At 40.0% G+C, this 11,629-nt stretch overlaps 1 protein-coding gene across 3 annotated transcripts; it reads right to left on the bottom strand.

Annotated features, from left to right (window-relative positions):
* Positions 1-81: 81 nt before the first annotated feature.
* On the bottom strand, positions 82-10,755 carry anapc4 (anaphase promoting complex subunit 4). 3 transcript variants are annotated; one of them, XM_036006918.1, is made up of 28 exons: positions 10,612-10,755; positions 9,438-9,568; positions 9,244-9,349; positions 9,015-9,147; positions 8,851-8,925; positions 8,733-8,759; positions 8,584-8,628; positions 8,376-8,460; positions 6,636-6,743; positions 6,358-6,528; positions 5,435-5,499; positions 4,971-5,013; positions 4,221-4,297; positions 4,020-4,120; positions 3,880-3,931; positions 3,587-3,642; positions 3,397-3,443; positions 3,260-3,316; positions 2,966-3,022; positions 2,779-2,872; positions 2,496-2,593; positions 2,124-2,185; positions 1,982-2,020; positions 1,799-1,900; positions 1,641-1,718; positions 1,360-1,527; positions 677-800; positions 82-457 (listed from the first exon to the last, which is right to left on the bottom strand). In XM_036006918.1, the coding sequence occupies exons 2-28, from the start codon at positions 9,543-9,545 to the stop codon at positions 215-217; spliced, it is 2,421 nt and encodes an 806-aa protein (XP_035862811.1). In that variant the 5' UTR covers positions 9,546-9,568; positions 10,612-10,755; the 3' UTR covers positions 82-214. The 3 variants fall into 3 exon arrangements, with proteins under 3 accessions (XP_035862811.1, XP_031167805.1, XP_031167806.1); XM_031311945.2 differs by having other exon boundaries at positions 9,438-9,553; positions 10,476-10,754; XM_031311946.2 differs by having other exon boundaries at positions 9,438-9,553; positions 10,612-10,754.
* Positions 10,756-11,629: the final 874 nt, after the last annotated feature.

The following is an 11,629-nucleotide window of genomic DNA, read 5'->3' as shown; positions in this document are numbered from 1 at the left end:
AAATTATCAATAACTCAAAATGTACAGTACTCTAAAAAAGTTTTTTTTAAATTCTGAGAAAAAATAGTCAACTAACAAATATAAACACAAACCTGTTTATTTCCATATACAAACATTATACATATTTCGGGATGTTGTAAAAAGATCTTTTGCAACAAACAAAAACTACTACTTATTATTATTTATTTATGTAGCTTGTTTCTGTGTCTCAGTCTTAAGAGAGTTCCAGGGCCTCCTCTGACTCCAGATGCTCCTCAGTTTTTTTAAACACATCTCCCCCTCCTTGCTTTCCAGCCTCATCTTTATCCTCCACACTCTCCTCTCCCTGCCCCTCGCTGGTCATAGTAGTGTCCAGCCCGTCCTGGTCAGCACTGGCGTTCTGCGACTCGGCTCCTTCATCATCTTCATCTTCTACATCCATCTCCAAAACACGAATGTGCCTGAGATTGGCACTTAGCTGCCAGGAAAGAAACAAATAAGTTAGGAGACAGTCCACTACATTCGTTCACTGGCCGAGAAATGTGAGAACACATGAAAATAGATCATCTGACCTTATTGATCCCTGGAACAAATATTGGAATATTGCAGTACAGTTCATTCAGAAAATAACATCCCAAACTAAAATCCAGTACACACTAAATATAATGGTTAGTGCTAGATATGTCATTTAACTTACCACACAGGCCACTTTGCGGATTCCATTGACAGCTACAAACTGAGCCTTCATATTTTCCAGTTCACGCCACTGATTCCCCAACACCAGGCCTTGGCACGGGATGGCACTGCTCTGCTGGTCCAACCTGACCACACGGGTGACATGTTGAGCCAGTAGGTGCAAAAGCAACCGCCTTAAGCTTTCATTTGTCCCCACATCTATAGTACTACTGAACAAACAACCAGTCCAGTCCTCATCACTATAAGACTGTTCTTTAACCTGTGTAATTTTACTCTCCATGTGGTATTTCTTATATCTGCAATTTGCATTCTTTTTCATTCTTTCTATGCGTAGTTTATTTTATAATGGGGCACGTGCAATACTCTATTTCAGAGCCTGTGCAATATCCTCTCAACTAGTTGATCTCTATTAATCTATTTTCTTGTCCTAAAGTACATTGTTGTCTTGTTATGTATTGTCATGTACTGTACTGTCTGTGACAAACCGTATGATTGATAATTAATGCATGCGTTTGTATGCAGCTGTTGTCAGCGCTTCTTGCCAAGACAAATTTCCCACGGGACAATAAAGTTGATCTTATCTTCCATATGCAGCATCTTATGCCTCTTCTCTGCTGTCTTTAGAGGATGAATCAAACTAAATTATAGTACGACATTTTTTAAATACTTTTAATCCAAAGGTACCTCAGGTTAGGCTCCCAGCTGAATTCAGTCTCACAGCTCAGGGCTGAAGCAAGAGGAAGCTGAGCCAGCACGCGCCTTTTGTTCTCTTCTTCGGATCCTTGCAAGACCACAGTTAGCATTTCATCGTCATAGAAACGAGCATCCAGGCAGCTGTATACGTAATTAGTCCTGCAAAATAAGAATAATGGCAAGTCATGGTAGCAACACAATCCGTAGCTGAGGAATGACTTTGCATGTATGTCTGTTTAACAAATCAATTGGCAGGAAACAGAGGCACTGACTGGGCTGCAGCATTATCATCGTCTGCATTGTCAAGATGGTGGCTGAGGTCAATGGACATGACACTGTTGGGGATATGTCTGTGCGGGGAAAACAAATAGGGTTCAAAACAGATTAAATGCACAAAGAAACTCACCCACAATCAATCACACACATGTACCTGTTTGGGTCTGTTGCTTTCCGTAACAGGTAGAGCTTGTAGGGTGAAATCTCCGGCATGCAGAACACAACATTGTGCATTTTGGCTTTCTTGTCATTCCACCTGAAGAAATGCAACCAAGAAATATTAATACAAACCCCTCTCACTACATAGACCATTAGGAAATGTTTGTGTTTTACGTACAAACACGGGAGTTCAAAAAGTCGTGGAGTGTTTTCAGAGCTGGAAAGAAAATGGAAATAAACAAATAAATACAACTTTAAGTCACATTAATTTAGTCATATTTCAAATAACACGGATTATTAAGAGAGACATAAGATCCTACCTCTCTGGCACGGTGTACAGGGGCAAAAAGATGGCCTGTTTTACAGACCTCCCAATTACTTCCTGCGTACAGATTACAAACGATAAATAAGCAACATGTAAAATGAAAGAATAAGTCAAAAGAATAATATCAAACATATGTCAATTTTGATTTGCCAAAAGCTGTATTGTAGCATTGTAACAGTATGTGTTGAAATGCTACAGGAAGGCCTTCAATCTGCACACAAAAATGGCCCTACTCCTGAAGCCTACTGTATCTTGAAGCAACATTTTCAGAGTGTTAAATTCCAGACTTTGTCAGTAAGGGTCCCTGACATTTGGAACTACATGCTTCATTGTACTGGTGGACAAGAGAAAGATGGACAAAACTCACTGCAGGTTCCTGGAGACACTGCACGATCACATTCTCCATCATCCTCTTGACAAAGTGCAAAGACTTTTGGGGAAATGAAGGGAACAGCAAAGGGCTCTCTAGATAAACCAGCCAACACATTTTCTCTGTTAGTTACAGCAGCGGTATCTGAACTAAAACCACCACTCAAACTTATTGAGAGACCCAGTAGTTTATCACCAATCAAATCATTTAACCTCATTCCAACACACACAAATTAGTTATAACACTAGTAAATAATAACAAAGTCAAGCTTGTAGTTCACCCTTGAGGTGAGTGCTCTCCTGTAAGAACTTCAGCCACTGGTTTCCCTTTGTGTTGGGCGGAGACACGAGGTCCTCGTCCTCATCCTTCAGGTACTGTAGAAGTCCACATCAAAGAGAAACCAGCGTGTTGAGAGACAGCAGCTCCATTCAAAAACACTTGGAGCTATGGAACGCAAAACCACTTACCTGACCAACTCGTTCTACGTTGAAGTACTTCCCTTTACGATCAAAGAGCTCTTCATTCTGTTAAACCAGAGGACAGTTAAACTCAGTTTGTAAAAAACTATAAATATATTGGTGCTCATAAGTTTATGAAGCCATGCTAAAGTTGACTAAAAAGAGGAATACAAAAATCATCTTTCGGAAATTGATCTGAATCTTTTTAGTCAACTTTAGCATGGGTTCATACACTTATGAACACCACTGTATATTGAACATATGTATTAAATTGTCATCACAGTGCCATTACGCTGACCTCACCTCACTGAAATGCTCAGACAGGAAGTCAGCAACAAAGGCAATGTCCTTCTGAGTCATCTAAGGGATCAACCGACATGTTAAAATGTGTTATTTTTTATTAATTATTTAGGAATCTCAAATCTCTCTCTCTAACTCACCTTGTTGAGTTCTGGTGGAACGTGCTCCTCACACATTCTTAGCATGGCTGCGGAGAAACAAAAAGTTCTTTTATTTTTTACAAACTACTGCATGTCAAAATGCATGAATGCACACAAATATAAATGTTATATCAGGATCAACAAGTCAAACTACTGCACATGTATTTGACAAAGTGTATTTTACCCTTACCTACATACAACCACCGAAAAAAGGCTTTAAAGTTTTTCATACTCTTGTCAATCACCCTAAAGGACAAAATAAAAGCAGTGATTCTCTGCAGAGCAGTGAGAAAAAGTCAAAAACAGCAGCAGGTACACAATTTACACAAAACGTAGTCTATATCCATGACGTTCAACTTCCGGGACTCCTCCGCAGCGCTGAGGAGGAAGGTCTGGCAAAGCGAGACTACACAAAATATAACATGCTAACAGCACAAGAAGCTAGTTCATTAAAAAAAAAAAAAAAAAAAAAATTGAACTCACTGCAGAAGCTCATTGGCTTTCAGAGAAAATGAGCCCACAGCTGTGATGGCACCTGAGAACATAAAACACACATGTGGCTGTTGATGATGATTAAAAAGCGTAATGTTTTTTACTAATGGTGCAGGTTGGGGATACGGTACCTTCTATAGCTGCTGAATCCAGACCGAGGGACTCAAACTTTTGCTTCCAGAGGGACATGCCTTTCACCTCGCTGAGGTGATACAACAGAGCCTCAGAGCCACTGCAGCGAGCCAAATAGGGGGGTGGGGTGGGGGCAGTTTAATGGAGAAATCTCATATAATAGCAGGCAGCACTGAGGAAAAGTGAAAGGCTGAAATTACCTTTGCAGGTGGCTAATCACTAGCTTCTGGATGCTGGAGTAAGAGGACTCAATGGACTGGCCAAGCTTCTTTAGGCCCTATGGTGAAAATAGAATAAAACAAAAAAAACTAAAACAAGATGCGTTTTTCAGTTAAAGAGGCGCTATGCAGTTTTGGCCATTTCTTCGCTGTTTTCTCGCTTTTTACTCGCAGGTTTCTCTATAGAGCTCCCCCTACAGCTTCGGAATTGATATTTGGCAACACTGTCTAAAAACTCGGTCAGTCTGCCGTTTCCACTTTCTCTCTTTCTCCAACAATGCTTTCCTAGCTTTCTGCTTCTTTTTTGCCGGCTCAGCCATGACGATAGTGTGAAAAAAATCCATTGCTACCTTGTTCTTATAGCTAGCCGGTTCCTGGATGTGGGCGTGTATGTGTGCAGTGCTATGGCATGGATGTATTAAGAGAACGGTCTATGGCCTAAAGCAATTCGTTACATCGCGAGACCTGATATCACGAGGTACTTCCTGACACTGAGGTGGCCAAAAGTTGCAAGGGTGGTTTTTCCACTCACAGGCGCTAGGGGGGAGCGAGACGACCACCATTCAACCCGAAGAAAGTCATATAACCATTCCAATGACTCCAAAGTTGTTCAGTTAAGGTAAATTAAGCTAAAAAACACTGCATAGCTCCCCTTTAAAATCTTATCTGGCTGCCTATAAACTCTCAAGTTTGAACACTCAAAAAGGCAGCATTTACACATCTTACTCTCACCTTGACGGTCAGCTGGTTCATGAGAAGAGCCTGTAGTTCAGGGCTACGTGAAAGCAGAGAGCCAACCGTAAGAAACATTAGAATCATCCCTACAATCACTAAAGCAGATTTAACTAGCCCAACGCATTTGCTACCATCTACAGGACACTCAAAACATTACAACATGACAAAGAGCAAATACTTATAACAACAGAAATTCTCTTTTCAATCCTTAATACTCTCTCCTGGATATCCAGGGATTAGGTTTCATTATCTTAACTGTTGTTTCCCTGTTACTTGTGAACTATCTAAGCTGTGAGCACTTGTAAAAGAAATGTCCACGTAAGGTCCTGTGTAGTATTTTTCTTTTTTATGCATAATTATTTCTTCCAGTATCTGTGATTGCTGTCATGTGTGTTTTTTTCTTTTTTGTGGTATGTTCTAAAAATTAAAAAAGAAAAGAAAAAGAAATTGTCTTTTCTCACCTTGACTGTCCCCACAGCAAAAGCTCCAGAAACTCATCCTGGACCTGAGTGCTTGTGTTCTTTTCCTACAAACAAAGAGGAATCAGACATTTGTTGTACTCTCTTATTTTAGCCAACTTAGGGGGGCTTTCTCACCTAAAAGTCCGAACCAAGGTCTGGACCAAGGTTCGTGTTTTTGCATTTGATCTGGTAAGTTTTGGTTTCATACTGCTGTTATGCAAGCGCACTAAAGATCTATACGTGACAAAACTACATCCTGTCGTCATCACATACGTGAGCCGCGTCTCCCGACAGTTGTAATTGATTGGTCTGTAGACGGGCTTCCCCGTTCTCTCGTCTCCTCTCTCTGAGTCTGAGTTTGTCCAGCCGACTGCTGCTCTCCCCGTGCTACTGCGCCTTTTTGTTTTGTTGTTGAGAAGCAAGACACGGGAACTTTACTTTGGGTTTGAGGAGCTGTAGCATTTATTCAGAGACAAACTAAAACCTACACTGAACATTTACTACCACTTAACAAGTAAACTGCTGATGTATTCTCTGCTCAGGTAGCCAACAGCTGTCTGCTCTGAGCGCCAACAACGCTACTTTCTCTCATGTACACACTAAGCACCGAGCTGGTCCTTAAAGGAGCTTCCCCGGTCCTATAACACAAATATAGCCTGCCAGAGCTTCCTGTATTTGGTCCGGAAGTCCGAACCATCCAGAAAATGCTTTCACACTAGAAACAAACCGGACCATGGTTCAGCTTGATCCAGACCTCTACCTCTTTTGGTCGGACCAAATTTCGGCTGTTTGGTCCAGACCGTGGTCCGGTGGAGGTTTCAAACCTGTAATTTGGGTTTGGATCAAACTGAAAAAGTCTGAAAGTCAGGACCAAACGAGATAGGTGTGAAAGCCCCCTTAGACTACAAACCACAACTTCTTACCTGAACAAACTTAGTAAGTCGAAGATCCATCTGCATGAGGATGTCCTCCCAGGCTTCACACATGCATGTGAGTGAGAGGTGCAGGTACTGCAGCAGGGTAGAGATGTGGGTGAACTTGCGTGCCATCCTGGTCACCTCAGGCAGACAGTCTGACAACAACCCTGTGTCTAGCTGGAAGACAAAGAAAAAAGAAGCAAATATAAATTACATGTTAGAGCAGAGATGAGGACAAGAAGACAAAGCAAGTTTACAAGAAATGGAGGAAGCCAGATCGTCACCTGAATGTAGCAGATCTGTGGGTTGCTTTCGGCAGACCGGACTTCTGTGATGACAGACAAAGACTTGAGATCACTGGACAGACTCAGGCTGCGACAGGTTCCTGATACCTGGAAAATGTCATTACATTAAAGAGTTGAATCAAACTAAATGTATCGTTGCAGCCTAAAGATATGAGTTTTAGAGGTTTAATATTTACGATTTTTCTAATTTTCTCCTTTTTTGTGCCACAGTTACAATTAAATCCATTATGATTATGTTGTGATTAATGACATTTTTGGGAAGATTACAATGTGGAAAGTAGTTACAGCCTGAACTGCCTATATTACATCTTTATCTAAATTATGAAGGATATCTATGTAATGGGAGAAATTTACATTTCCTTTAAAGCTGCAGGTAAGCAGATTTCAGTCAAACTGGGTTAATACAATACTTTTGTGCCATTGAACTACGGTTGGGCAATAATTCAATATGATAATTTATCATCTTTCAATGGAATCATATCGTGATCAGTCTATATCCGCGATGTCTGGGATTGCTCTGTTGCCGACATTTGATGCTGCCCTCATTTAGGCCAGATATCCGTTGCCTTGGGCTTCCTTTGTGTCGGCATTTTAAACTCAGGCTGATTTGTGAGGACTATGGTTAACTGCTCCTCAGATCTCTGCAGGGTAAATCCAGACAGCTAGCTAGACTATCTGTCCAATCTGAGTTTTCTGTTGCACGACTAAAACTACTTTTGAACGTACACGTGTTCCACCAAAACAAGTTCCTTCCCGAGGCTATTTTGCAGAGGCACTGTGGCTTTTCCCGGAGCTTAGCGCTGCCCAAGACGATTGTGATTGGTTTAAAGAAATGCCAATAAACCAGAGCAGGTTTTTCTCACATCCCGGAATGCTGTGTGGACTAGCCAGACCCTCCTCCGCAGCACTGTGGAGGAAGGTCTGGCAAAGAGAGACTAGATCGTGATGAAATTATATATCGAGATATACTGTACAATTACGTTGTCTAAATTGATAATAACAAGCACATACTAACTCAATTTTCTCAGAGAATCTGTTGTGAAACATTGTGAGGGAATATCATTTGAAGAATTGCAGATTTATTTTAACATCATATTTTTGTGCATGCATGTAAACATAAAATTATTTATTTTTTCTCTATAAATTTACTTGAAACTGTACCACATTGTTGAGAATTATTTATCTAAAATCTCATTGTAAAAAAAATCTTGTGAAAGCACCCACTGTCAACCATACAATATTGTGGCAATATCGATATCGATGTTTTTGGTCAAGAATAAAGTGATATCCGATTTTCTCCACATCGCCCGGCCCTACATAGAACCTGGCTATTTTGTTTTATAATCTTTTTAGGGTGTAAATAATTAACTAAATAATTTCCCTACCATATAAAAGGAAATCAATCAAAGTGATGGTTCTGTGATGTAAAGAAGTTGTCTTTATTCCACTCTGTTAGTGGGTAAAAAAAGTCAGAGAAGTGATTATTCAACTCTACAGTTCTACACAATTGTTGAGGCCAACGTTGGCATTTTATTGTAAGATGTTTCTACAGTGCAATCAAATTTAACTTTAAGACTTCTGGTTTTTGCTGTTTAATCACACAATGCTGCACTTCCGGTCAAATTTCTGCTGGCTAATATTTTATCAGTCTAAACTTCATGAATGAATTCTTTTGGAGGTACAACAGACAGCTCTTAAGAATGAACCAAAGGGCCTTACCCCTGTTAGAGTGGCAATCTTGTACATCCCATAGGCATAAAGCTCCACAAAGCCAGAGTCTCCTCCAAGAACCAGTATATTCAGCCTGCATGGAAACAAAATGGGGTAATAAAATATTTTCCAGTCCAACCGAAAAAAAGAACACTGCATTAAAACGACTCAGACGTTGTTTTTTCGGTGTGTTGCTTAAACGTGAGGCTTAATTTACCTGACTTCTCCCATGAGATTCATTATCTCATCAGACTTTTCCTCACTGTAACACAGATCGATAAACACATATGACTGCTATCACAAGCAAAACATACAGTAGACAGCTGATATCGGACTAAAGAGTTATGAATTGAAATACTGCCCTACCTGAAGATCTTTGAAGTTGTGCTATAGCTGGGGGGAAACAAAAGTTTGGACAAATGTTAGTCAATCAATCCAGGTGTTGCTTTCTTATAATCTGATGTGCAGTCAATGCTAGCGTTACCTCTTGGGAAGTGTTGGCAATTTGGGAAGAAAAAGTTTGGATTCATCCTCCGAGTTGTAGAAGGAGCTGAGGGCACTGAAACACATAAAAAAAGACATGAACATTAATCTAGAAAATCAGACGTCCTTTGTGCCACTGGATCGAACCCTGAGCCTCATGCATACCTGCTCTCCTCCGTCACCTCCATCCAGTGCATGCAGGTCACAGGGCTCTGCATTGGAAACACGTGGAGGATCTCTGCTTTCTCAACCCCACACAGGACCACCTGCTTTGTGTCTCTAAGGCTGAAGGCCAAAACTGGGGATTAAAGAGAGAATAAAAGTTAAATACCTTCATGTTACTATCAACAAGCAGGTGACTATAAACACAAAGAGGTACACAGTCATTCCTTACTTTTGCCATCAGGTCGCCAGGCAAGTGCAGTGATGTCCTTCCCAGTATACTCACTGGGTGGTAAACTCCAAACACGCTGGAAACTAGCCAAGCGATGGAGCAGCAACTATGGACAAACCATGAAATTACAAACCACAAGAGATACCAAGAAGGCATGTTTCAGGGTTAACAAATAAAAAAATGTTTCAGCCTACCTCTCCTGTTGTGTTGGCCAGAGCAATAAGATCCCTTTTGGGAGACCATGCCATGCACAGTACAGGGTTAGGAAGCTGCTTCTCTCCCACTTGCCGAAAGGCAGGCATGTTGTGGGCTGGAAAATGTGAAGGTGTCAATAAATACATAAATAACAGTCCTTAATTTGGACAGTTAACAAAAAAATGTAAGAAATGCTCTCATGTGATAATGAAATCCTGTTTTTTGGGGCTCGAGAAAAAAACAACACAGCTGAGCATGTGTCGTTAAGTGTCACGTTAAGTTTACATGTGTAACATTCTGTTTTACATTTATTAATCGTTTGAGCAATTTTTCAAGCAAACATAAACACACGTGCTGGTTTCCTTAATCTTGTAAGATTGTAAATTTACTATTTTGTACCGTGTCGAACAAAATCTGCGAAATGCAATTGGCATGTAACGTTAGTTTAAATGTAACGTTAACAAAGAGTGCAGCAGGTGGGCAACGTTAGCGACATAACCCTAACCCTTGTGTTGTCTTCCCGTCGAGCGTGCAACTTTTTATTTTTCTGGGTCAAAATGTACTTCTTTTTTTTTCAACGTTGTGGTCGTCTTTTTCGACACTTCTGTCGCTTTTCACCAAAGTTTTTTTTGTCATTCTTACCGATTTTTTGTCACATTTTTCCTGCTCTGTTTGGACGTTTTTTTGTTTTTCTCCCCACGTTTTTGAAGCTATTTCCGATATTTTGGTCACTCTTTTCAACGTTCTTTTATCATTTTTGTCTCTCCATATGTTATAAAATTGAATACAACACCCAAATTCAATGAAAGTACTGAGCTGATCTTTTATTTTTCTTGTGAAGAGTAATGGATGGAACCATCCACGTTATTTTTTGACAATTTGGTTGAAAGAAACCCAAATTTCTGATATAGAAACGTTTTGAATATGGGTCAAATTTGACCCGAAGACAACAGGAGGGTTAAGCAGCTTAACCCCCTAACGTTAACTAACTAACATTCATTATCTGGTCTGCTAACAGTAATGATCTGATCCCTCACCGTTAACAGTTGACAGATGGACGATATTATGCTAGCAGGTTTGTTAGCAAGCCGACAAAGCTAACGTAGAGAAACTCCCGTGGCTAAGTTCACCGCACTGACCATCACAGACGGCGAAATAATAACTGCAACATACCGTGGTGAAATATAAAAGCGTCAAACACACTCTGCTTAGCCTTGCGAAACAGACATTTACGTTTTCTTCATGGTGTTTTCACAATTACGCGGACAGCGCCATATTTTTCCTGTGACCAATCATTGAGGAGCTACAGGAGGCGTGAGAAGTCAAAATTGCTCAGAGGGGAAAACGCATAGACTGTATATAAGAAGGGAAAACGCAATTCGTAAATGGTTGAATACATGGTCAAATATACATCCTGTTGTAATTGTATATTTTTACAATATGATTTTGTTTTCATCCCTCATTTACTTACTTTTCTACATTTGCTTATTATTTATTTACTATCTGATTAGGAATCAGAAGCTTTTTTGTGTATTTTTGTTTATATAGGTTCTTTATATGTATGTTTTTTTTAATTTGATGTGTTTTTTGTTTGTTTTTGCTCTCAGACTTTGTATTGCGTATTGCATGTAACCTATATGGCTTTTATTGTAATTTTTGATGAATAAAATGTATAAAAAATAAATAAAATAAAGTATATTATCTATCAGTGTTCGTTGCCCTCTAGTGATAGTAGTGTGTAACTACAACTCTGTCTGTTTGGAAAGTTTTATTTTATAAGTGTGAATGGTTGCGTCTGTAATGTCTAACTACACTTTTGTCTATTGTAAATGTTTTATTGTTTTTTATTGTTGCAGTAGTATGCCTATTCCTTGATACTAGTTAAGTTATCTTATAGGCTAAACATTACTTTAGCGTAAGAGGGTTCAGTATCCCGTCTGATTTGATGCTAGCATGGATGTATAAAAGGACCAGGGCGATATCCAGAACAATGCTAAGCAGAAATCTTTGGGGGAGATGAAAGTTCTGAGAGTGAACATGGGTGTTTACTGCCCTCCAGTGGCCAAAGTGAGAAACTGCAGTATGTTAAATTAATCAAGCTAACCCTGGATATCGCCCTCGTCCTTACGCACCATCTTGTCGGACACAGAGCTGCGACATTGGACGTGGGTTCTCCGTCGGGGAAAAGACT

The sequence above is a fragment of the Sander lucioperca genome, chromosome 11, assembly GCF_008315115.2.
Source record: "Sander lucioperca isolate FBNREF2018 chromosome 11, SLUC_FBN_1.2, whole genome shotgun sequence".
In the NCBI taxonomy this organism is placed as follows: domain Eukaryota; kingdom Metazoa; phylum Chordata; class Actinopteri; order Perciformes; family Percidae; genus Sander; species Sander lucioperca.
The sequence above is the reverse complement of the archived record's forward strand: the minus strand, read 5'-3'. Positions and strand labels throughout refer to the sequence as shown.

Excerpts from the sequence above, each read along its gene's own strand:
- anapc4 (XM_036006918.1), bottom strand. The coding sequence starts at position 9,545 with ATGCCTGCCTTTCGGCAAGTGGGAGAGAAGCAGCTTCCTAACCCTGTA. Across the intron at positions 2,873-2,965 it reads ACGTAGAACGAGTTGGTCAG|TACCTGAAGGATGAGGACGA; the intron begins GTAAGTGGTTTT and ends GGACTTCTACAG. Across the intron at positions 1,719-1,798 it reads AAAGCAACAGACCCAAACAG|ACATATCCCCAACAGTGTCA; the intron begins GTACATGTGTGT and ends TTCCCCGCACAG.